This window comes from Xenopus laevis, chromosome 3L (genome assembly GCF_017654675.1).
Source record: "Xenopus laevis strain J_2021 chromosome 3L, Xenopus_laevis_v10.1, whole genome shotgun sequence".
Classification (NCBI taxonomy): domain Eukaryota; kingdom Metazoa; phylum Chordata; class Amphibia; order Anura; family Pipidae; genus Xenopus; species Xenopus laevis.
In genome coordinates, this window is record NC_054375.1 from 155582264 (window position 1) to 155609402 (window position 27139).

The 27139-nt window shown below is 42.7% G+C and overlaps 1 protein-coding gene across 4 annotated transcripts in view; it reads right to left on the reverse strand.

Moving 5' to 3' along the window:
* Positions 1 to 3137: 3137 nt before the first annotated feature.
* efnb3.L (ephrin-B3 L homeolog) overlaps positions 3138 to 27139 on the reverse strand; it is a 44049-nt gene continuing 20047 nt past the window's right edge. The window contains exons 2-5 of one of the 4 annotated variants that reach the window (XM_018250606.2): positions 17873 to 18168; positions 8672 to 8764; positions 8301 to 8399; positions 3138 to 5353 (exon numbers count right to left, since the gene is read on the reverse strand). In XM_018250606.2, the coding sequence (XP_018106095.1) occupies positions 4968 to 5353; positions 8301 to 8399; positions 8672 to 8764; positions 17873 to 18168 (874 nt within the window). In that variant the 3' untranslated portion in view covers positions 3138 to 4967. 4 annotated transcript variants of the gene reach the window in all.

The following is a 27139-nucleotide window of genomic DNA, read 5'->3' on the forward strand; positions in this document are numbered from 1 at the left end:
TATAAAACATTTAATTATTATTTTCCACAAAGAAGCCAAAACCAACGAAAGAAAGGTTCCCTTCAAAAGGGACAGTCGGTGCTAATTACAGTTCAAATGCGTTAACAATACTCTAATTAGTTCATAAATTATTTCTAACCACCATTGGAATTGCTTTTTAAAATAAAAATGGTCCCCCTTCTAAAGTAAAATTCTTCTCAGAAAACTATTCTTGTTTTTGTTTTTTTTTTTTAAAAAAAAAAATTCTACAAAAAGTGTAAAATATCTACAGACCTTTTTTGTTTTTATTATTTTTTTTAGGGCAGAAGGGATTTCAAGGCAAAATTGTATATTTTCTGAATGGTTTATAACAGCTGTTTCCGCTCTCAGTTTTAAAGGTTCTTCGCAAACCCGTCTGGATTTCCCAAATTTTAGGAAAAAAACACAGGATTGCGTGACTTGCGAGGTCCTTCCTCCTGAGGATATGGCGGGGGACATTACTGCCTGACAGAGCTCACTGCCTCTTTTACAAACCTGGGTTTATATCGTACGCTGAATTGTCTCGTTAAACTGTCACATTAAATTTGTAGGCGAATGCAGACGTGAAGGCCTTAAAATTCTCTATTTCTGGCAGAAAACAAAAGATTTTGATTCCAGGACCTGTGCCATGCTGGGAAAATATATTTTCATGGCATTGAGACAACCAGACTCTTGCTACAGTCCTGATATAAGTGATTTAGGACTAAAACTGCTCCCAATCTTAACGAGTCAACCGAATATCTTGCTCAATAAATTTCACCGTATTGTCTAAGACATGACTGGTCGAAAATTGTTGGTATTACAAGTTAAGTGAGCCGCTTGTTCATGGCTCCAGCTTTAAGGCTGATGGTGAATTTCAGCCGAAAATTGCCCCCCCCCAGCTGCATCACATTGATTGGCTTGAGTGGAAAACCCTGACAAAGTCAGTAGGGGCACATTTTAGCCCAAAAACAACTGCATTGTCAGGAATTGCTCATGATATAGGTCAACGCTCGGTGGCAGCGGCTGATTTTTGGTTTCTCTTCAGCCGTGAATTTGATCGTCTCAAACGAGTGCCACCATGCGAAATAACTATCGTCATTTGCACGAATAAGGGGAAAAAAATGACTTTCTCACAAAAATCTAGAACACCACGTCACTCTACGGGGCAGATTTATCAAGGGTCGGATTTCGAAGTTAAAAAATTCGACCATCGAATTGAAATACCTCGAATATCGAAGTCGAATTTGGGTCTCCTGCGGTCGAAGTAAAATTGTTCGAACGATTGATTTTAGCGATCGGTCGAACGATTTTACTTCGACTTCCAAAAACGTACAAAAATGCTCAAGAAGGGTCCCCATAGGCTAACATAGCACTTCGGCAGGTTTAATTTGGCGAAGTATTGAAGTCAACGTTTTTTTTAAAGGAACAGTACTTAGATTATCGAATGGTCGAATATTCAAACTATTTTACTTCGAATCGAAGTCATAGTATCCTATTCGATGGTCGAAGTATCCAAAAAATTACTTTGAATTTCAAATTTTTCAACTTTGAAAATTCCCTCGAATTCACTTCGACCCTTGATAAATCTGCCCCTAAATATTCTTATTGTTCCTAGAATTTAAAAAAAAAGTCCAAACATTGCAGGACTAAATTCACAAGTCTGATATTGATTGAAAATTCGAAAAATTTTTCGAATCAACAACAAAAAAAAAAACATATTCTTGAAAACGATTCGAACATGTCTGGAAATGATTCTTTTAATACAGTAATGAGCTGAAGGACTGATGGCACACAAGTTGACTGGAAACACCTGACAAAGCTGGTAAAATGCTTTTTAGTAGGGATGCACCAAATCCAGGATTCAGCCAAGATTCGGCCTTTTTCAACCGGATTTGGATTCAGCCTCATCCAAATACCTGGCCAAACCAAATCCGAATTCAATTATGCAAATTAGGGTTCAGATTCGGTAAGGCCGAATCTTTCACAAAAGATTTGGGCGAATTCTAAAATAGTGGGTTTGGCACATCCCTACTTTTTAGCCCCAAAACACTTGCGTTGTCTTGTGTTTCTCATCAAGTTGGTCAATGAGACTCGGCCGATTGTGATTTCGTGTGCTTTTCAGCTACAAAATAAAAGGTCTCGGTCAAGGAAAATAATATATTTTCAACAAGAATGATCATTGGCAAATACGTTCTTGCAATTATCAGTCGAGCATCAGCCTTTATTCTTCTGCGAAAGGCGAGAAAAACTGTGTATTTTCACACCTCATTTTCAGGATATGTAGATGAGCATTCTCGCTCCCTGATAAACTCGAGGGTTTTAATCTAAAAACCACAGGAAAATCTACTGACGTATTGCGTTATCGTGTTGAAAATAAAAATTTCCTGAGTTCGGGAAATAGGGCAGAAATGTCCAAGGCCAACGAGACTCTTCAAGAAACATTTTTTTTCTTTAATGTCGTCTCGTATAGAAGGAAAAACCTTTTAGAAATAATTAAATAGAAGGATAAATCCTAAATTTCAGTCTGTCACTGATTTATTCTGCGTGTTTTTTCAAAAAATATTAAGAACAACGAAACTGGCGATTATTAAAGGGATGCTGTCATGGGAAAACATTTTTTTTTTCAAAATGAATCAGTTAATAGTGCTGCTCCAGCAGAATTCTGCACTGAAATCCATTTCTCAAAAGAGCAAACAGATTTTTTTTATATTCAATTTTGAAATCTGACATGGGGCTAGACATTTTGTCAATTTCCCAGCTGCCCCATGTCATGTGACTTGTACTCTGATAAACTTCAATCACTCTTTACTGCTGTACTACAAGTTGGAGTGATATCACCCCCCTCCCTTTCCCCCCCCCAGCAGTCAAACAAAAGAACAATGGGAAGGTAACCAGATAACAGCTCCCTAACACAAGATAACATCTGCCTGGTAGATCTAAGAACAACACTCAATAGTAAAATCCAGGTCCCACTGAGACACATTCAGTTACATTGAGTAGGAGAAACAGCAGCCTGCCAGAAAGCATTTATCTCCTAAAGTGCAGGCACAAGACACATGACCAGGGGCAGCTGGGAAATTGACAAAATGTCTAGCCCCATGTCAGATTTCAAAATTGAATATAAAAAAATCTGTTTGCTCTTTTGAGAAATGGATTTCAGTGCAGAATTCTGCTGGAGCAGCACTATTAACTGATTCATTTTGAAAACATTTTTTTTTCCATGACAGTATCCCTTTAATCAAATCTCGGATTTGAATTTTGGAATCCCCAGAGCAGCCTTGGAAGAATGTGATACTTGACATATAAATGTTTCCTTAGAGACGGACAGAAAAGCAGGATCATTATAGCAGGGAAAAGACTGGCTCGCTCATGTCAAGGTCATCGCCGGCCATTGTACTTTTTGCTCCCGTAAAAGTTTCATTATGCTGAAAAACTCAGCCAAAAAAAAAAAAAAAGAGATTTAATCGACTATTCTTTTTTAATACTTTTCTTTTAGTTGTCAGTCTACCGTGGGAGCAGGGGTCTTTTTTTTAATTTTCACAGACTCTGATTTCACTTGGAATTGTAAGACATGGGGGACCGTCGTCAAGTTTAAAAATGGACCCCCCGCCTTGCGCGGCCCATCTTTTATCAAGTGTATTTACTCGGGCGGCTGACATCTTCAAATATCTTGTAACGCTGAGCCGTAAAAAAAAACAAAAAACGACATCTCCCCCTTTTTTATCTCTCATTTTCGCTCCCGGTCTCCCTGGCGACCGACACTTTTAATGCCATAGCGAGAAGAGAGGCAGACGCGGAGAGGAGGAGAAGGAGGGAGAGACGCTAAGGACCAAGTAGGCCCAATCGGTTGCTATGGATACAGGGCCTAGCTTAATTACGCTCCATTTTCCTTCACCCCCCCACTTGTTTCCTCTCCCTTGCCCCCGGCCGAGGTGCCATATTTCAGCGAGTCCCAGTACGCACGCACAGTTGGACAGAATTTCTCACTGTGTCTGATATTTCTTTACCCAAGAACATTGAAAATGCAGAGGGTTTAACTCTTAATATAAACAAAGGCTGTGGAACAGGGATGTCCAGCCTCATTCAGGTGCTCCATCTCTTGTTGTGCTCCCGGCATGGAGAAATAAATTAATTTGGGGGGTTGTCGAGACAAAGAAGTTTAAACCTGACAGCGGAAAAAGGGGTTACATGTAAGGGCTCTTTCTTGCCTGTATCTAAAAGGCACAACGGGTCTACACATGGATAATGGAATTGTATGAGGACACTTTGATTTATGTTCAGGGTTTTGTTCTGAACTTCTGCGCAAAATTCAGGAGGAAAATAAGGGCAGATATGGCACAGGTAACAATTTAAGGCGTTGGGTTGGATTACGGAAAAAAAAAAAAAGAAGAAAAACAAAGAGGACACCAAGGGCAGACTTTTTTTTTTGTCCACATTGATTGAGTCTTTTCTCAACGTCAGAATTGTACCATCAGTGGGAGAACCTCACAGACGAGCAACAAGCCGACCATCTTCTTGAACACGGTGAAAAATGGAAAACTGGCACAAAAAGGTTCTACCTTCCCCCTTGGCATGTTCCTTTGTTCCTTTGCCCCAGATGAAGCCAAAGCTGAGTCCTTCTCCTCCATGTTTGCCTTAAGTGCAGTCATATGGGTGCCTCAAGCAAAATGACTGGTGGCATGGCAAGCAACATGGCTGCTGGTGCAAAGGAAATATTTTTTAGGCTTACATATGTAATGCAGAACCTCTTAATATTAGTTTTTGACTGCCTCACAATACGATCATGGACCAAACCTTTGGAGAAGAGGTGCAAGAGGCAAGCTGCAAGACTTACCCTCCAAATACCAACATTGCAATGAACACATTCCCACCTTCATTCCAAGACATCCTGCAACCCACCCCACAAACATCCTACAGCCCCGCCCAAAAACAAAAAGCTACAAGGACAAAAAATGCTGGCAGTTGTTTCATACTTTGTAGTAGATGTTGGCAGGGCTCTGGCTGGCCATGTCCTGAACGATATAAACAGGGTGTCCATAGTCCCCACTGACTTTCTCATAGTGAGGGCAAAAGGCACCCGCTTCGGACGGTCGAAGGGGCATGATGATGTCACTGGGCTCATGGCCGTTGTTGTTACCTCCTCTTTTTGGGGAGGTGATGGATCCTAGAGAGAGAGGTGGGTGCCGGGTGTCGCTGTGTTTGGCCTGACGTCGCCTATGACAGACCCATCCCACTACTCCAAAGACCAGCAGCAGAAGTGCAGCCCCACCCGCAGCACCAGCTACTAGAGGAACATGGGAGATGGGCAGAGGACCATTTTCCCCGGTCTTGGTTGCATTGCCAGATGTTTCTGCTGAAAATAAAGAAAGTTGTAAGCTTTTAAGGTGAATATTATCACAATGGAAAATGCAGTAATTTAATGAACCCTTTAGTACCCAAAGAACCCTCTGAGGGGGTCAATATGAAGCCCAAATATGCAGTGAGTGTTTTTTTATTTGATGGGATATTTTTTGTGAATGAATGAGAATGGAAAATGCAGCCCATGGTAGCCAGCAGCTTAGTGGAGTCTGGAATAGAGATGTGCTCTCATGATGAGCAAGCTCTGGAGAAGAATTGTTTGGAGTTTGGAGAACCTGTGGCCCAATGTGACAGCCAATGGCCAAGTGTACTCTGGAGTAGGGAACCTGGTGCCCATGTTGACATGCAATGGCCAGGTTTACTCTGGAGAAGGGACCCTGATGTCCATGTTGACATGCAATGGCCAAGTGTACTCTGGAGAAGGGAACCTGATGTCCATGTTGACATGCAATGGCCAAGTGTACTCTGGAGAAGGGACCCTGATGTCCATGTTGACATGCAATGGCCAAGTGTACTCTGGAGAAGGGACCCTGATGTCCATGTTGACATGCAATGGCCAAGTGTACTCTGGAGAAGGGACCCTGATGTCCATGTTGACATGCAATGGCCAAGTGTACTCTGGAGAAGGGACCCTGATGTCCATGTTGACATGCAATGGCCAAGTGTACTCTGGAGAAGGGACCCTGATGTCCATGTTGACATGCAATGGCCAAGTGTACTCTGGAGAAAGGAAACCTGATGCCCATGAGTGAGTCATTGTGAATAGGGACAAATCTATTCGTAGTAATGGGGCTACAGTGAAATACGAGAGTTCTCCTAAGCCTCTAAAGGATGCCACACAGAGTTGCTGGCCCTCAAGCCTTCAGCAAGAGTCTGGCATCTCTATCCACCCATACACATAATTTTCTCTGAATCTTGTGAAACAGCCTGATATATGGGTGATAGCACAGCACAGTGCAAGGTCCGTGTTTGGCAAGGCAAGGAACGTTGTGTCTCTCGGTTCGGAAATGTAGTGAGGATATTCTAAGTATTTTATGTTCAGCAGCTGTCTCTAAGGTTTGACTAAATTGGCTCGTTCGCAGGTACTACAAATTTCAGGGGATAGGAGGTTTCAGAGACAGCATCTCAGCCACATCTCAGTCTGCCCAGGGGGAACATGTATTATTTAATGATGGCTTCAGAATCAAGTGCAAATGTCATGAAGAAGTATTTAGCCCTCTACTTTAAGCACCGATCGTAAAGAGAGGGGATGCCCCCTCTGGATTTAGCCAAAAGTGTTCATTGGCAGGCTGGGGGGAACTTCTCCTGTCACACAAGGGTCTTCTCCTGAAGTTGCCACCCATCTATGGGTGCTTGTTTGGCAAATACAGCCGTGAGAAACCCACAGTATAACACACAAGTGTCAATTATTGTTTAGGCTCAAGTAAACTGCACCCAATGACAGTGGCACCAGCTCCAGGGTTCCATCAGTAGGTGCCACAGCACTCGGTTTGGAATAGGGGGAAGGCAGGGAGGGGGGAATAGCTATGTTTTTATAGGTATGATGGTAGGTTTTATACCCACTGCACTATTTGGGACAAGAAGCTGTTTACCCAATGCTGACCCTGGTTCCACCTTTTTTTGTTCCCCCCTCACCATCAGAGAGGGTCCAGAGAGAATGGGCACATCACTGAGGATATATGACTGTCAGGGTTAAATATACAGCTTTCATTAAGTCTAAGGCTGACTGTGCACATTAAATCACTGAGAGGCGGTGGGAGGGTGGCAGTGCCCAGTACCCAGGGTGCCAGCCTACGTCTCACTTCTTCTCATCCTCCTGTTCCCTCTCCTCTCTCACTCGGCCAATTTGCTGCTTTATTAAAGGAGATCCTTCAAAGTGACACCCTGCTGCTCCCCGCAGACTCTTATTCTCTCTACTGCCCTACATCTGCCTTCTGCTTCTATCTATCTGCAATTCCTATACTTCTACTACTACTCTACTTCTGTATCCCAATTTTTACCCTAATCCATTTCATACCCCCATTCATGTTATTCCTTAACTAATCCTACGCCACAACCGTCTCCTTATCCCACATTTATGTACCCCTAACCCGTACCCCACTCCAAACCCTGTCTGCCCCACATTTATCTACAGTTATACCTTATCTGTTCCTATCTCCCCCACCCTGGCCCCTAAATCCTGCTGTACCCTACATTCATACAGTGTTACCCCTACATATTCCTATATCCCCCCAGACTCTCCTTCCCCTAAATATATACAGTGTTACCCCTACCTATTCCTATATCCCTCACTCTCCCCAGACTCTGCCTCCCCTAAATTCATTCAGTGTTATCCCCTACATATTCCTATATCCCCCAGACTCTCCTTCCCCTAAATTCATACAGTGTTACCCCTACCTATTCCTATATCCCCCCAGACTCTCCTTCCCCTAAATTCATTCAGTGTTACCCCTACCTATTCCTATATCCCCCCAGACTCTGCCTCCCCTAAATTCATTCAGTGTTACCCCTATATTCCTATATCCCTCACTCTCCTCAGACTCTCCCTCCCCTACATTCATTCATATTAGCCAATAGAAAATCCCCTTAAACTCTCTGTGGCACATGCAGTTCCCACTGAAGTCAACAGGTGGCGATGGCTGGAAATGTTCCCTGTGCCATAGCCTGAAATGCTTATTTCCCATCCATACATTTTACCCCATGATTCCAATCCTGAGTGCCCAGAATATCCCTTCTCTGTTTATTTGTATTTATACATATAAGTAGGTGCTGCCATACTGTTTGCCTTATCTAGTCTATTGTCCATCGTCACTCCCCATTCCAGCAGATCGGCCCCTCAATATTCCCACACCCCCACACACAATCCACGTGCAGCACTTCACCCCCATACCATTGTCCCTAGGGAGGGAATGTCAGCTCATTCCGTGAGTAATGGGACGTACCTCCAACATTTGGAATGTCAGGGTTTGGCACGGATGGTGAAATCCCAGAATCCTTTCCTGCAGATGAGGGTCTGCGAGGAGGAGTCGCCCCATTAGGACCTGTGTGGGAGATAGGAATGGAATAGGTGACCATGGAGATGTCTGTCTCACACACACACAGTGATATCAATTCATGAGACCTGACTTGGTTGCAATATGGCAGCTCCCACCCATACATATTAATACAATATACAGAGAGGGTCTCTTCCCCTATACTAGGCAGTGCTACTTTTCTCTACTGCCCTCCACTGTTTTCCATAATCCTGAACGTCTCCTGTCTGATAGATTGCAAGCTCTTTCACAATTGCCCAGCATGACCCTGACACACTTACTCTGCCCAACCTTTAAGGTGACCTTCATGCCTTTGGTCTCACACACTCCTCCCTGAAGGGTCTCTATCCCATCCATCGTCCCATCCGAGGTGGCTGAAATGAGAAGAGAGTTTTAGATCTTTGACCCACCAATAAAAAATTCAGCTTTACATCTGTTATCTTTAAAATTGTAACCTGCTCCCCACCTCCAATGAGATCAGAGCAGGCAGTAACCCTTCCAACACTCTCCTCTTGTCTCTTTATATATATTAGGTACCGATCTAGTCCTACCAATTCTTCCCTACCCCGGGAAACTCCCCTCCACGTCCCATGTAGGGGCTATATAGTGCTAGGGGTACAGAATATGAAACATGTGAGGCTGGCTGCTAGTCTGAGAGGCACTGCTGGAGACAGACGCAAGGTTGTACCAGATCTAAATTAGCTTATGTGTCACATCTGACTGATGGATCTGATTTCCCTCAGAGCCACTTTCATGTATTTAATTGCATTTTTCTTACAAATGTGAACAGAAGCGCAGTTAGAAAATGTAATTAGTGTATTTATTGATAAAGTAAATATATTGAGTATAGGGTTGCACATATGTGCAGTACAGGAGATCATTATAGACATATAGTGTAGAACACAAGGCAGCAGACTCGCTGTCACTCTATATCTCCCAGTATAGAGCAAAGGGCCTGTGCTAAAGGGGCGACAGCACCCAAAGCCACTATGATATTGTGTGACAGTCATGTTGGCTCCTGTTCCAATAAATCATCTTTCCCACTGTCCTTGGTCTTGGCAGAGAGAGAGTCCAGCCAATCAGAGAGCTGGATAAGAGCAGAGCGAGCCGGGCACAGAGGTGTATAATAACATGCCTATGGGGGACGTGGAGAAAGGGATGGGGGAGAATATGGCGAGAAAACGAAATTGGCAATCAAGAGAAAATGTATATATAGGGAAAGAATAGAGAGAGCGCACAGTAGGAGCAACGGCGGGGGGAGAGATCACGAGGTGAGTAGTGATATGACTAAAGGGGAAGAGAGAGCACAAAACACAGAACAAACTGAAAGGGAGACAAGTGCAGATTATGTGCCAGAAATGGCAAAGGACGTGTGATGAGAAGAGAGGGGGGAAAGATATACAAAGAGAAGTGACTGCACTATACAGAGAGAGACATGTTAGTACAATACAGTGCAGCACGAGAGAGAGCGCTTAGTACAGTACACACAGTAGTACAGGGGGAGATGGTAAAAATACTGTAGAAGAGGAAGACAAATGTTAATTCAGTACAGTAAGAGAGGAACGAGAGGTGTTAGTACAATACAGTGCAAGAGAGATAGATATTAGTACAATACAGAGGGAGAGATGATGGTACAGTAGAGAGAGAGAGAGAGAGAGAGAGAGAGAGAGAGAGAGAGAGGAGAGTTGTTAGTACAGTAGAGAGACACAGGAGAGATATTAGTACAATAGAGAGAGAGGGAGGAGAGATGATGGTACAGTAGAGAGAGAGAGAGACAGAGGAGTGTTGTTAGTACAGTAGAGAGAGAGGATAGATGTTAGTAGAATAGAGAGAGAGAGAGAGAGCGGAAGGAAGAAGAGATGATGGTAGAGAGAGAGAGGGAGGAGAGTTGTTAGTATAGTAGAGAGAGAGCGAGAGAGAGAGAGATGCTACTACAATAGAGAGAGAGGAAGGAAGGAGATGATGGTACAGTAGAGAGAGAGGGAGGAAAGTTGTTAGTACAGTAGAGAGAGAGAGAGAGAGAGAGAGAGAGAGAGAGAGAGAGAGAGAGGAGAGATGTTAGTAGAATAGAGAGAGAGAGAGAGAGCGAGAGAGAGAGCGCAGAAGGAAGGAGAGATGATGGTACAGTAGAGAGAGAGAGGGAGGAAAGTTGTTAGGACAGTAGAGAGAGAGGAGAGATGTTAGTAGAATAGAGAGAGAGAGCGAGAGAGAGAGGAAGGAAGGAGAGATGATGGTACAGTAGAGAGGGAGGAGAGTTGTTAGTACAGTAGAGAGAGACTTGTTAGTACAGTAGAGAGAGAGAGAGATGTTAGTAGAATAGAGAGAAAGAGAGAGAGAGAGAGAGAGAGAGAGAGAGAGAGAGAGAGAGGAGAAGGAAGGAGAGATGATGGTACAGTAGAGAGAGAGAGGGAGGAAAGTTGTTAGTACAGTAGAGAGAGAGGAGAGATGCTAGTACACTAGAGAGAGAGAGAGGAGAAGGAAGGAGAGATGATGGTACAGTAGAGAGAGAGAGGGAGGAAAGTTGTTAGTACAGTAGAGAGAGAGGGAGGGGTATTGGGCAGGCAGGTACAAGGGATGAGCCAAATTAGTTGTGGTTAAATGACAGTAAATGTAGCAGCATCCTGGCTCCCTGTTGTTGTGCTACAGAGAGAAAGCTGCTGTGCATCAGTTCCTACGTTCACACCACAGCAGACTCTGATAGAGACACAGGGTTATATGTGTGTATTTAATTCTATCATTTAATTCTTTCTTTCCATCAGGTTTTCCCACCTTATCTCCCCTTGATACTTCCTTGTCCCAACGCCTTCCTATTTAATCAAGTGTTGTGCTGCTGTCTTACCTCCCACACATTCCCATTCTCCTCTGCCTGTTGGACTTACCCTTTTATACTTGTTCTCACATCACTCTTACGACTTGTCCCCACGTGTCTCTTTATTTACCTTCCTGTCTCCCCTTTACTTTTCTTATGAGCTCACAGATTGCCATGATTGATGCCAACCATACACAGGCCAATCCTATTTAGTATCTGACCGATTGGACCATAGGTCTCTTCTTAGTGCTTACCAATATGTTTATGTTATACTAATGGAGGATATTCCAAGGGAGAATAAGCAATACTAATGGGAGGTAAAGTAACACAGTATGTAGAGGCTGATGGGTAGGAACTACAGTGTGGTACAGTATGTAGAGGCTGATGAGTAGTAAATTCAGTACAGAGGGAGGGAAGAGAGGTACAGTATGTAGAGGCTGATGAGTAGTAAATTCAGTACAGCGGGAGGGAAGAGGTACAGTATGTAGAGGCTGATGAGTAGTAAATTCAGTACAGCGGGAGGGAAGAGGTACAGTATGTAGAGGCTGATGAGTAGTAAATTCAGCACAGAGGGAGAGAAGAGGTACAGTATGTAGAGGCTGATGAGTAGTAAATTCAGTACAGAGGGAGGGAAGAGGTACAGTATGTAGAGGCTGATGAGTAGTAAATTCAGCACAGAGGGAGAGAAGAGGTACAGTATGTAGAGGCTGATGAGTAGTAAATTCAGTACAGAGGGAGGGAAGAGGTACAGTATGCAGAGGCTGATGAGTAGTAAATTCAGCACAGAGGGAGAGAAGAGGTACAGTATGTAGAGGCTGATGAGTAGGAAATTCAGTACAGAGGGAGGGAAGAGGTGCAGTATGTAGAGGCTGATGAGTAGTAAATTCAGCACAGAGGGAGAGAAGAGGTACAGTATGTAGAGGCTGATGAGTAGTAAATTCAGTACAGAGGGAGGGAAGAGGTACAGTATGTAGAGGCTGATGAGTAGGAAATTCAGTACAGAGGGAGGGAAGAGGTACAGTATGTAGAGGCTGATGAGTAGTAAATTCAGTACAGAGGGAGGGAAGAGAGGGACAGTATGTAGATGCTGATGAGTAGTAAATTCAGCACAGAGGGAGAGAAAAGGTACAGTATGTAGAGGCTGATGAGTAGTAAATTCAGTACAGAGGGAGGGAAGAGGTACAGTATGTAGAGGCTGATGAGTAGGAAATTCAGTACAGAGGGAGGGAAGAGGTACAGTATGTAGAGGCTGATGAGTAGTAAATTCAGTACAGAGAGAGAGGGAAGAGAGGGACAGTATGTAGAGGCTGATGAGTAGTAAATTCAGCACAGAGGGAGAGAAGAGGTACGGTATGTAGAGGCTGATGAGTAGTAAATTCAGTACAGAGGGAGGGAAGAGGTACAGTATGTAGAGGCTGATGAGTAGTAAATTCAGTACAGAGGGAGGGAAGAGGTACAGTATGTAGAGGCTGATGAGTAGTAAATTCAGCACAGAGGGAGGGAAGAGGTACAGTATGTAGAGGCTGATGAGTAGGAAATTCAGTACAGAGGGAGGGAAGAGAGGGACAGTATGTAGATGCTGATGAGTAGTAAATTCAGTACAGAGGGAGGGAAAAGAGGTACAGTATGTAGATGCTGATGAGTAGTAAATTCAGTACAGAGGGAGGGAAAAGAGGGACAGTATGTAGAGGCTGATGAGTAGTAAATTCAGTACAGAGGGAGGGAAGAGGTACAGTATGTAGAGGCTGATGAGTAGTAAATTCAGTACAGAGGGAGGGAAAAGAGGGACAGTATGTAGAGGCTGATGAGTAGTAAATTCAGTACAGAGGGAGGGAAAAGAGGGACAGTATGTAGAGGCTGATGAGTAGTAAATTCAGTACAGAGGGAGGGAAAAGAGGTACAGTATGTAGAGGCTGATGAGTAGTAAATTCAGTACAGAGGGAGGGAAAAGAGGTACAGTATGTAGAGGCTGATGAGTAGTAAATTCAGTACAGAGGGAGGGAAGAGAGGGACAGTATGTAGGAAGTAGGAAAGCGTATGTAGGGTAAGAGAGAGATACAGTATGTACAGTGTGATGTATAGTATGGAGAAGGGAACATACAGTATTAAGTGGAGACCTGGGAAATTAATGAAGCTAAAGCAGCGGTGCCCAACTGTCAGACTGAGATCGAATTGGTTACCTGAGATAAATCTGCTCTAATGTGAGCAACTAATTGCCTGAAATTGCTTTCCCACTGTCAATAATGTCAATCTTTGGTGCAAAAATACAAGTCTGGCTTTGGTTCTCTGAAGTTGCCGACAGTAGAGACGATTTATCCCGGCGACTAATCTCCACTTGTGCTGTCAGCCTTTCAGATCCTGAGCCTCAGACCAACTACTTGCCCTGAACAGCTCCATGATAACTCTCATTTCATTACACAACAGCCGTTACATTGTCTCTGGTGTAATGTAATTATGCTTGGTTTTTATTGGCAGTTATGGTGGTAGATCTTCGGTTAGGTTGGGCTCCTCCAATGTAGAGACAGGAGACATTTCCCACCTTCTCTCCCCTTAATGTTTTCTCCCATGTCCCAACGCCTTCTCCTTTAAGCAAGTATTGTGCTTCTGTCCTTACTCCCACACATGTCCCATTCTCCTCTGCCTGTAGGAACCTTCTCCTTTCATACAAGCTTGTCTGTAGCTCATTCTTAGGAAGACTCCACTTGACCCCAGCAAGCCCTGCTAATTACCAGCTTGTAGCCCCCTCACTGCTATCTTCTCAACTGCTTCTTTGTAGGAAACCATGCTTGTTTTGAACCCATGGGGGAAGCGGTGCAGTGTGAAGGAACTAAAGGAACACACATTAGTGGGAATGTTGGGGCTGATAAGGGCCAATGGTTAAGCCCAAAGGAACACACATTAGTGGGTATGGTGGGGCTGATAAGGACCAATGGTTAAGCCCAGTAAAGAGGTTAAGGGTTTGGGGAGGAGGAATGTAGAGACTCAGGGGGCAGTGAATGTGATTAAGCAATGGTAGTACTTTAGAGGTAAGATGTGAGTAAGTGGTACCACATCAAAAGCATAAAAGATAGATGATATAGCAGCAGATTTACATGACTCGAGAGATGGGTGCAAACATGATTTTGGATGGCAATGTAACAATATTGTGACATTGCAGTTGTGATGGTCGATGTTGAAGGTCCATCTATAGTAAAAGTAAGGTCTGAGCATGTCTTTTGTAATTCCCACCTGCTTTCTTTTGTGTCCCATCAAAGAAGCACAATGCTGCCCTCACTACTACACATGCCCCATTCTGCTCTGCATGTTGGACCTCGTTTCTGTTATGTGCTTCTCTAATTGTCAGGAAGAATTCACTTGACCCCACATGCCTTGCTAATTACTGCTCCCTCTAACTGCCAGCTCCTGAGCTCCTCCCCTGCTCCAACTTCTGCTTCTATTAATTTTCCTCTACTATGGGCCGAGACATCCGTATGCACAGTACAGAGGGTGAGGATGTACAGGACTGAGGGAGGTTAGAAAGATACAACATGTAGGGAGGGATGGAGATGATGTAAGTACTAAGGGTGAGGAGAGGGACAGTGTGTAAGGAATAATGAGGAAGATGAGCAGTACTGGGAGCAGATTGGTACAATGTGTAGTAAGGGATGGATGTAAGATACTAAGTGTGAGAAGAGGTACAGTGTTTAAGGACTAATGAGGAAGATATGCACTACTGGGGGCAGATTGGTACAATGTGTAGTAAGGGTGTAGTAAGGGATGGATGTATGGTACTAAGGGTGAGGAGAGGTATAGTGTGTAAGGACTAATGAGGAAGATGAGCAGTACAATATGTAGTAAGTGATGGATATATGATACTAAGGGTGAGGAGAGGTATAGTGTGTAAGGACTAATGAGGAAGATGAGCAGTACAATATGTAGTAAGTGATGGATATATGATACTAAGGGTGAGGAGAGGTATAGTATGTAAGGACTAATGAGGAAGATGAGCAGTACAATATGTAGTAAGTGATGGATATATGATACTAAGGGTGAGGAGAGGTATAGTATGTAAGGACTAATGAGGAAGATGAGCAGTACAATATGTAGTAAGTGATGGATGTATGATACTAAGAGTGGGGAGAGGTATAGTATGTAAGGACTAATGAGGAAGATGAGCAGTACAATATGTAGTAAGTGATGGATGTATGATACTAAGAGTGGGGAGAGGTACAGTACAAAGCAATGGTGAAGAAAGCAGAGATGGAAGACTTGTTTGAGGAGAAAGGCAGATAAAAGGCCAATAAGAGCTGGAGGGAGAGCAGTGAGCATTGCAGAAGTGAGTGCAGGAAAGACTGAGAGACAGTCAGAGTTGAGTGACAGGCAGTGAAACCGGAGAGAGGGACAGGGAGACACATTGGAGGGAGGAAGGTGGAAGAACTGAGATCATGGAAGGGAATATGGTACCGAGTGTAAATGAGAGAGGGGGGATCCTCTTTAGCTCATATTCACCATGGATTCCTCTGATCAGTTTACTGTCTAACAGCAGCTAAATTCCTCTGGTGCGGATGGGCTTCTCCTATGTGTCTCCCTAAATCCCACTCCCTCCCGTCTCATCCTGACCTAAATGTCACCGCTCGTTACTTCTGCTCAGCGGCCGCCGAGGAACAAGAATGTCCCCTGAGGGAAGGGTGAGAGGAAGGAGAGACAATGAATGGACAATGAAGGGAGACTGGAGGAGAGGGAACGATGGGAAACTAAAGGAAAGGGTCGGCCGGGAGCTAAAGGAACTACACACGGGCTAACAACTCAACATGTTACAACTTAAAGGGAAAAACACATCAGTTAATAGTGCTGCTCCAGCAGAATTCTGCACTGAAATCCGTTTCTCAAAAGAGCAAACAGATTTTGTTATATTTAATTTTGAAATCTGACATGGGGCTAGACATATTGTCAGTTTCCCAGCTGCTCCCAGTCATGTGCTCTGATAAACTAAACAAATATTACAACTAATATTGGTAGAGTGAATTATTCGTAGTGTAAACAGTGTCATTTTGAAATAAAAACTACATCATGAAAATCATGACCCTTTAAAGGACCAGTAACATCAAAAAAATTTTTCTTAAAAATTCGCTACAATACATTGAAAAAAAACCACTAAGACAAATTAAACTTTCAAACTGCAAAGTCTTTATTAAGAAATAACTTAACGAAACTCCGCTGGCGCTCCTCTTCAGAAAGCGATCGGGCGATCCATTGTGCGGTGCTCGATTTCTCCTCCCTTCCTTCCTTATAAGAAATAGCCAGGCAGGAGAAATCGAGCGCCACACGATGAACGGTCGCCATGTCACCTTTTCTGAAGAGGAGGGCAGGATTTTCAGTTATTTCTTAATAATTTTTTCAAAAATTTTGATGTAACTGGTCCTTTAAGGCTTGAGTCCAAGAGAGAATGAGGAGTAAGAACAAACAGGGAGTAGGGTTGCCACCTTTCAAAAAGATTTCCACTGGCCGTGGTGGGGAAGTGAAGAAAGGGGGCATGTTGTGACGTTAAAGGGGGCGGAGCCATGACACGCGATTGGACAGACTCTGGAAAAAAAGGTGAGTTTTCAGCAAATTGGGGGCAGGCCAATTTGATAGGGGTATTACAGATTTACCGGCAGCTACATTGCCGGTAAATTTGTAATACCGGCCCCGGCCTTGGCCGATGTTTTATCGGCTAGGCCTGTAAAATACCGGCTGGGCGGCAACCCTAACAGGGAGTTGGAAAAGGAGGAGTTAGAGTAGAATAACCAGGGACTTCAAGGGGAACAGAACACAATGGGGACTGAATGTAAGGGAGCGTGAGGCAGAACAAGAGGGGTAAGAACATGAGGGACATTCCTTGGAAAGAAGGACGGCTGGTGTGTGGGGACAAAAGACAAAGTAACATGGATGGCTGTTATCGGAAGAGAAAGAAATAGGATGTAGAAAGGGGAAACTTTAAAGGACAATGAAAGTTAAAGTAAAGAAGTCGCTAGAAATGATGTACATTCTATTTTGGCCTTCTATATCAATCTAAGGCAACCACAGCCCTTTAGCAGTAAAGATCTGTGTCTCCAAAGATGCCCCAGTAGCTCCCCATCTTCTTTTCTGCTGATTCACTGCACATGCTCTGTGCTGCTGTCACTTACTGAGCTTAGGGAGCCACTCACAATATACAGTACACATAGAATAGAAATGTCACAATATAAGGCTGATTAGTAATTAATACACATAATTACTACATGGCAGCACAGAAACCAGTGCAATTAGCATCAGAATTGAATAATCAGCAAACCTGTAGCATCAGCTTATATTACAGCCAGGGAAGCTCATTTTCTGCTGGATAATTAGTGACGAGCCCTAAGCTTAGCTTCTCAACAGCCAATCAGAGCCCACTGAGCATGTGAGTGTCACAGACACTTTCCAAGATGGTGACCCCCTGTGACAAGTTTGAAGTCCTGGATCATTGCTGCTATTGACAAGCTCAAACTTTAGCCTCGTGCAATAAGTTCACTATATAAAATAGGACATTTTTAGCTACATTCATTTTTAGGGTTTAGTTCTCCTTTAAGCCATCCACCAATTCAGTAAGGCCTGAGTCTTTATGCAGCAAAGTGGCGTAACTGAGCATGCCCAGTAGTATTCCCAGCGTTCCAGCTACACCAGCCGGACTTACCAATAATGTAATAATCCCGCTGAGACTGGAACTCGTGTCCCCACAGATTGGGGCTGAATTCCTGAAACTTGATGGTGAAGCGCAAGTCCTGCGAGGGTCGGTCACAGGTCAGGAGGAGGTTGGGAGTTCTCAGGATGGAGCAGGAGGACATCTCTTCCTTGGTGCCCACCAGGTACAACTTGTAGTATTCATATGGGGACGAGGAGAAGGGGCCCTGGGGCTCAGAACGGGGGCACAACAGGTCCAGCCGGTCTCCAATCTGGGGATAGAGCACGTACCCCTCAGTGTCCTCAAACCTACGGGGGGAACAGGAAGGGTTTAAAGTGCTGCTGTCATGTCCCCAAGTCTTGTCAATCCAATGTCATGGCAGTTACAGCTGACAGTTATTTATACAGGAGCTGCCATGTTTCCAGACTTGGGGGCATGTTTACTAACATTGGAGATAAATATCTGGAGAGATTTCTGGAGATGTTGCCCATGGCAACCAATCAGCAATTAGATTTAAACAGCCACAGCCAAGTTAGAAAACAAAACCAAATATCTGATTGGTTGCTATGGGCAACATCTCCAGAAATCTCTCCAGATATTTATCGCCAATGTTAGTAAACATGCCCCTTGGCTATAGAAAATCTGCACAAACTCTTTATGACCACCGGAGGTGATGCTGCTCTGGCCATTTTGCCACAACCAGCTACAGTATATATGTTATATATAGCATACCTCCCAACTGTCCCGTTTTTAGAGGGACAGTCCCTCTTTTGACAGCTCAACCCGCAGTCCCTAATTTGTACTGGAAAGTCCAGTTTTTCTCTACACTGAACAGCCAGAAAGTTTCTAACGTAATTAGCTTTTGGCAGAAACCCCAGAACAGCCACAGCTGCAGATAAGATACTTTTGTAACAATTTCGAGATAAGCAAATAAGTAATTGTAATAATATAAGATAACAGGTCCCTTGGGAGACGTTAGACTCACAGCTTAAAGGGCAATTCACCTTCGTTAGCAAAACTGTAATAACTGAAAAAACACAGAAATATGTTTAAACTTTCATAACCTGCCAAATGTTGTAAAATTAACATGTAATTAGGGGGTGTGGCCACAAAAAAGGGTGTGGTCAAAAAAATCACTGCGCTATGCGCTCCAACTGTTTTGTCCCTCTTTTTATTTCCAAAATGTTCGGAGGTATGATATAGTATATCTCCCAGAGACTGAGAGGCAGATTTATCAAGGGTCGAATTTCAATTGAAAAAACGCCGAAATTCGAATTCAAAAAGACCAACCGAAATTAAGTAAAAGGTTTTTTTGGGTCGAATAGGTCAGTTTCTGATCAAATAGGTCCGTATTCGGCCAAATTCGAATCGTACGAATCGAAGGAATGACACCTTCGATCGAATTCGATTCAAAGTTTTTCCCCCAAAAAACTTAGATTTCAGAGATCCAAAGTCCACCAAATGACTCCAAATAGGTTCTAGGAGGTCCCCCATAGACTAAAACAGCAATTCGACAGGTTTTAGATGGCAAATGGTCGAAGTTGAATTTTTAAAGAGACAGTACATGATACATTTCGATATTCGACTTTTTTTAAAATTCGAATCGAAGTACACCAAAAAATAGCTTGAAATTCTAATATTTTGCAGTCAAAATATCACCTCGACCCTTGATAAATCTGCCTCTGAATGTTGCAATACTGGAAGGTGCATTTATCAACGGTCGAATTTCAAACTCGTGAGTTTTTTAAAACTCCCATAAACTCCCATGACCCTGAAATTCAACCGATCCAATTTATTTAAGGGGTGGTTCACCTTTAAAGTAACTTTTAGTATGTTATAGAATGACCAGTTCTAAGCAACTTTTCAATTGGTCTTCATTATTTTTTTTATAGTTATTTGCCTTTTTCTTCTGACTCTTTGCAGATTTCAGATAGGCGTCGCTGACCCCTTTTTAAAAACAAATGCTCTGTAAGGCTACAGATGTATTGGTACTTTTTTATTACTCCTCTTTCTATTCAGGCCTCTCCTATTTATATTCCACTATCTTATTCCAATCAATGCATGGTTGCTAGGGGAATCTGGACCCTAGTTACCAGATTGTTTAAAATGCAAACCGGAGAGCTGCTGAATAAAAAGCTAAATAACTAAAAAAACACAAATAATAAACAATGAAAACCAATTGCAAAGTGTCTCAGAATATCCATCTCTACACCACATAGATACAGTTATCTCAAAGGTGAACAACCCCTTTAATAAAATCGAATTTTTAAACCTCAGGTGAATGGAATCGACCCGAAAACTTGAATTGAATTCAAATTTAAAGAACTCGATTGAATGTCAGGAAGGCTACAAACAACTCCAAAATGATCGCTGGACCCCTCCCGTTGACTTAAACAGCAATACGACAAGTTTTAGGTGGCGAATAGTCAAATTCAATTCTTAAAGGGCCAGTGTATGATAAATCTCCAAAATCGAATTTGAATTTTTTAAAAGACTCGAATCAAATTCGAATGACAGTTTTGACAATAAAAAAATGTAGTTTTCAATTCGACCCTTGATAAATCTGCCCCTGAAAGGTGCATTACTATGTATGGGAAACAATACGGCAGCTCCTACCCATTTACATGTCACAAAAAACTTCACCTTTATTGATAGTAGTGCCCTTTTATAAAGTAGCCGGGTATGGCCATCCTTCACTTGTATCACTTGTATTTTGAAGGAAAGTTCTCAGTTCCATTATCCAAAAACAGATTGTCAGCGAGACTTGGATCTTATTGTTGGAGCTCTTTTTTATTGCTTTATTCCCCTTTAAGTTAGCGGCCTATTATTTGGGAACAAAAGGGTGACAGGGCCTTCACGCCACATGCCAGAGGCTCAGACTATTTCTATGGCCTTTTCAGGTGGGCCGGCTCACTGGGATTACATTAGCGGCCACTAAGGGGCTATGGGGTCACCAGGGTCACTTTAAGGCTCAAAAGAGCAGGGGGGGGGTCTTTTAGAGTAAAATCAACCCATTACATTATTGTGTTACGGCCAGGCTTTTTCAATATGCGGACCCTAATTGTGCCATGCTGGGAGTTGTAGTAATACCGCAGCTTGAATTCCTCCTCCCCCATTAGGACACTGCCCAGGCTGCATCTCCCATAGAGTTAAATGGATGGTTCACCTTTAAGGTAACTTTTATTATGTTACAGAATGGCCAATTCTAAGCAACTTTTCAGTTTGTCTTCATTTTTTTTTTTCATAGTTTTTGAATTATTTGCCTTTTTTCTTCTGACTCTTTCCAGTTTTTAAATGGGGGTCACTGACCCCATCTAAAAAGCAAATGCTCTGTAAGGCAACACATTTATTGTTATTGCTACTTTTTATTACTCATCTTTTTATTCAGGCCTCTCCTATTCATATTCCTGTCTCTTATTCATATCAATGCATGGTTGCTAGGGGAATTTGGACCGTAGCAACCTTATTGCTGAGTAAAGATTTAAATAACTCAAAAGCCACAAATAATTAAAAAAAAAAAAAATGAAAACCAATTGCAAATTGTCTCAGAATATCCCTCTCCACATAATACTAACAGTTAATTTAAAGGTGAACAACCCCTTTAATGTCAAAATTGGTGAGTGGCATTTAATGGGGGGCAATCTCAGTCCGTTATATAGAGGCTTAATACCCCAATAGCCCCCCATGTGCACAACAGGACGGCTGCAGACCTTGGATAAAGTAACTTGTGCTCCATATTTTCATTTTCGGAAAGCTATGACCACCCAGAATGCATTGCAGGAAGAAGTCTCTGCACCCCCAATACCAGCCCCACATGGACCAGTCCCAGCACACACCAAACAAGGATGGGGTGCTGACTCCAGTAGAATTCAATGGCTGCCTCCTGCCTGCGCTGGGCAACTGCTGACACTCATTTGTGACTCCAGAGACAAGTGAAGCAAAAAGAAACCACACTGGCCTCTTCCCTCCCCCAAATCCAACCACACCCCCCTCTATTGTGGTTCCTTCTCAGGATGGACAGTCCAGTCAGCAGACAGGACAAAGGACTTTCCAAATAGAATGGGGGGAGCGGTAATTGTACAAACATCTGCTAATGCCCAGTCTATACATCCATAATTGTACCCTCCTTTCATTTACCTTCCCCCATCATCTCAACAGACCTGTGGCATCTCCCGATTTATGGCCGAACCAGTCTGACTTGCACATTTGGCTACTGGAGCCGCCATATTGTTTCCCTTACACAATACAGAGTCAATGTAGAGTTCCTGCTCCTCATCATGTATTTATATATAGAGCGCGTGCATCACACAGCACTTTCCTTTAATTGTAATATTGTGGGAATTGAAATGCTTATAATACACAAAAGCCATGAATATCTTGTAAATTATATCCTTAGTACTGATGTCATCAGTTATAAACTGTAGTAGTGATGTCATTTGTCACATGACTCACTGAAACTTGTGTATTATAATAAATAAAGTACCCCCTGTTGCAAAATATGAGGATATTAAAAGTCACATTCGGCCTTGTGTTCTTATATGGTCATGAAACTCCTCGGTAACTTATAATATCCTTATAATTTACAAGAGGGGGTACTTTATTCACTATATAATTTACAGTAGGGGGTACATTATCCCTTATAATACATAAGTGATACTCAGAGTTCCCTGTATAACTCAGCCTGCAGCCTTGTGCCTTTATATGGTCACAGAACAACCCCTCAGTGACTTCTAATATCCTTATCATTTACAGTAGGGGGTACATTATCCCTTATAATACATGAGTGATACTCAGAGTTCCCTGTATAACTCAGCCTGCAGCCTTGTGCCTTTATATGGTCACAGAACAACCCCTCAGTGACTTCTAATATCCTTATCATTTACAGTAGGGGGTACATTATCCCTTATAATACATGAGTAATACTCAGAGTTCCCTGTATAACTCAGCCTGCAGCCTTGTGCCTTTATATGGTCACAGAACAACCCCTCAGTGACTTCTAATATCCTTAGCATTTACAGTAGGGGGTACATTATACTAAGAGATCAACCTGCAGAATAAACTAAACAGTATAAATATTATTGAATGACAGGTTTCCGTTGGGATGATCCCTTTGGAAGTTTCAGTAGCGAGTTTCACTCGAGTCAGTCTGAGCCAAATGATCTCTATCTGGCAAGTCCCCAACTGTAATGAAGAGATAAAGGAGAAGCAACGCGTTTCGCACTCGGCAGAGTTTACACGCTCTCACTGTACCTGTGAGTAGCACCTACACAGTGAATTGTTACATCGGATGAACCCGCTAATCTTCATTGTCAAATCCTCCTTCTAGCTGTGAAAAATTAGGAAGAGCAGCCAACGCGTTTCGCACTTGACAGACAAAGGTGCTAAAACTTTTTTTAAAGCTACAGATGCCAATTCTTCTGGTCATCTAACAATAGGGTGACTATTCGCCCTAATCCGGAAACAGGGGTGACTTACAATGACTGTTTCCGTAACCCATGATTCCTCAGTCAAGGATACAGCATTAAAGTAGTGGGGTCGCTGACCCCATCTAAAGAACAAATTCTCTGTAAGGCTACAGATGTATTGTTACTGTTACATTTTATTACTCATCTTAATGTTCAGACCCTCTCCTATTCATATTTTAAATCAATGCATGGTTGCTAGGGTATTTTGGATCCTAGCAACCACAGGTGGCTGAAATCGCAAACTGGAGAGCTGCTGAATAAAAAGCTAAATAAGTAAAAAAAAAACCAAATAATACAAAATGAAAACCAAAGGCAAATTGTCTCTGCATCATACTAACAGTTAATTTAAAGGTGAACAACCCCTTCAAGATCATGTGCTGTTGTATAACTGGAAGTGTTCAGCAATGGTGCAGCTAAGGTTTGTCTTGGACTTTAATTACCCTGCTCAGATTATTTATTATTGGACACACAATTCGTATTCTGTCCTACACACCAGCACAATTAATGCCATTTGTTTTTTGTTTTGGGGGAAAAAAAGTTTATGGAAGACGGAAAAAGATCATTTCTTTAATCTGTGTAGGAGTTGTACCCAATGAGACTAAACATCCAGCTTGTAGGCAGGCGTAAAAAACAACTCCACAACCCTCTTAATTATATAAACACACTGCCCTCCTGCCCTTACCCACAATGCCATGCGTTCCTACAATTTGAAAACATGTTATTGCAGCATCTCAGACTGGTCCATAAGCCTCAAGGACAGCTAAAACGGCTGCAGGCTGAGTTATACAGGGAACTCTGAGTATCACTCATGTATTATAAGAGATAATGTACCCCCTACTGTAAATGATAAGGATATTAGAAGTCACTGAGGGGTTGTTCTGTGACCATATAAAGGCACAAGGCTGCAGGCTGAGTTATACAGGGAACTCTGAGTATCACTCATGTATTATAAGGGATAATGTACCCCCTACTGTAAATGATAAGGATATTAGAAGTCACTGAGGGGTTGTTCTGTGACCATATAAAGGCACAAGGCTGCAGGCTGAGTTATACAGGGAACTCTGAGTATCACTCATGTATTATAAGGGATAATGTACCCCCTACTGTAAATGATAAGGATATTAGAAGTCACTGAGGGGTTGTTCTGTGACCATATAAAGGCACAAGGCTACAGGCTGAGTTATACAGGGAACTCTGAGTATCACTCATGTATTATAAGGGATAATGTACCCCCTACTGTAAATGATAAGGATATTAGATGTCACTGAGGGGTTGTTCTGTGACCATATAAAGGCACAAGGCTACAGGCTGAGTTATACAGGGAACTCTGAGTATCACTCATGTATTATAAGGGATAATGTACCCCCTACTGTAAATGATAAGGATATTAGAAGTCACTGAGGGGTTGTTCTGTGACCATATAAAGGCACAAGGCTGCAGGCTGAGTTATACAGGGAACTCTGAGTATCACTCGTGTATTATAAGGGATAATGTACCCCCTACTGTAAATGATAAGGATATTCAAAGTCACTATGGGGTTGTTCTGTGACCATACAAAGGCACAAGACTGCAGGCTGAGTTATACAGGGAACTCTGAGTATCACTCATGTATTATAAGGGATAATGTACCCCCTGCTGTAAATGATAAGGATATTAGAAGTCACTGAGGGGTTGTTCTGTGACCATATAAAGACACAAGGCTGCAGGCTGAGTTATACAGGGAACTCTGAGTATCACTCATGTATTATAAGGGATAATGTACCCCCTACTGTAAATTATAAGGATATTAGAAGTCACTGAGGGGTTGTTCTGTGACCATATAAAGGCACAAGGCTGCAGGCTGAGTTATACAGGGAACTCTGAGTATCACTCATGTATTATAAGGGATAATGTACCCCCTACTGTAAATGATAAGGATATTAGAAGTCACTGAGGGGTTGTTCTGTGACCATATAAAGGCACAAGGCTGCAGGCTGAGTTATACTGGGCTGGAAACTCTAAGCTAACTCCTAATATCCTCAGATATATAATATAATACACATTTCAATGAGATCACTAATCATCATTTATAAGGATATCATTTACAGGATATTCATGGCTCTTGTGTATTATATAGTGAATAAAGTACCCCCTATAGTAAAATAAAAGGATATTATTAGTCAACAAGGAGTTCCATGACCTTATAGAGGCTGAAGGCCGAGTGTTTTTATACAGGTCATGGAACTCCGAGGTTACTTCTAATATCCTCATATTTTACAACAAGGGGTACTTTATTTATTATAATACACAAGTTTAAGTGAGTCATGTGACAAAAATGACATCACTACTCACCGTTTATAACTGATGACATCACTACTCATCGTTTATAAGGATATAATTTACAACATATTCATGGCTTTTGTGTTTTGCTGATGTCATCAATAAATGGTGAGTAGTGATGTCATTTGTGTCACATGATTCACTATAACTTGTGTATTATAATAAATAAAGTACCCCCAGTTGCAAAATATGAGGATATAAGAAGTCACCTTGGAGTTCCATGACCTGTATAAAACATTGGGCCTCGTGTTTGGTTGTATGTGAAGGTAACATACGTTATATACTTTTTGCATGTAGTACCTGCGAGTAACTTTGGAGGCTGATACGGACTTAGTCATTATTTAGTAAGGCCGGTTATGGGAACAGCCTGACCCCCGGCACCCCCAGTTGAAGTCCTGTTGGAGTTGGGCAGATCCTTTAGCTGCAAATTTATTGCTGGGAGAAGCCGGTATGTGAATGTTGGGAAGCAGTGGAGAGAGCCCAGCTGTTGCCCGGACTATAATTACTGAGAGTGTAACAGCTGCAGGGTCAGATCTTGGCCGGGGAACAAACAGACCCTGAGGCAGTAATATGATTGTGTAATTACAGGTCTTAGGTGGGAATTGTAGTTCTAAATGTCGAAAAATCTTTTTAGTTTCTCTAGTCCTTACTTGCCCTTTATCTGGACTCCGCTATTATTGTCCCACTGCAGACAGAAAGCTTTGTGGCTTCATAGCGGGACACAACTCTGCGTCTCCAGGAGAACCAGTTTATCGATTGTGTGCCCCACGCTGGTGCCTTTGGGGAGCCCTGGGGCAGTTACTCTGTACATGTGAGTGAGTGCTGGGAATGTAGCTGGGGGAGTAGTAACAACAAGGAAGAGCAAGAGAATCCCCAGCAATGAAACTCAAACAGTGGGACAGTTACACAAAGCTGTATTTACTGAAGCACCGCCGCATCCCCCGCACAAGGGAAAGTAAGCAAGGCTCCATTGCTGGGTCTGGCTTCCCTCTTGTTGCAGTTGGTCTATCAGCACTGCATCAAATATAATAAGCTCAGCCTCTTTATCACCTTGTGCAGTGAGATGCAGTTGTATGAGATAGTACCTCTCCGAGCTGCCTGGGCTCATCAATGCTGCATACAGGAGTAGCATATAGGCATTCCCTTACACTCAATACACAAAGCTCTAGGGGCTTATTCTACACTCCTTGGCACTCCATCACTTGTGATTATGTGTGTGTCTCTAGGGGTGTAAGCAGGGGCCTGTTTCTCAAATCCATTTGGCAGCCTGAGACCACACTGGACCCCTTATCTAAACACAAGAGAGCAGCTATAAGCAGGTAATGTGCCAGTTTAGGGGCAAGATGGAAACAGTAGGGCAAGATAGAGACATTTTGACAAGATGGAGACAGTAGGACAAGATGGAGACAGGAGGATAAGATGGAGACAGTAAAGAAAGATAGAGACAGTAGGACTAGATGGAGACAGTAGGACAAGATGGAGACAGTAGGACAAG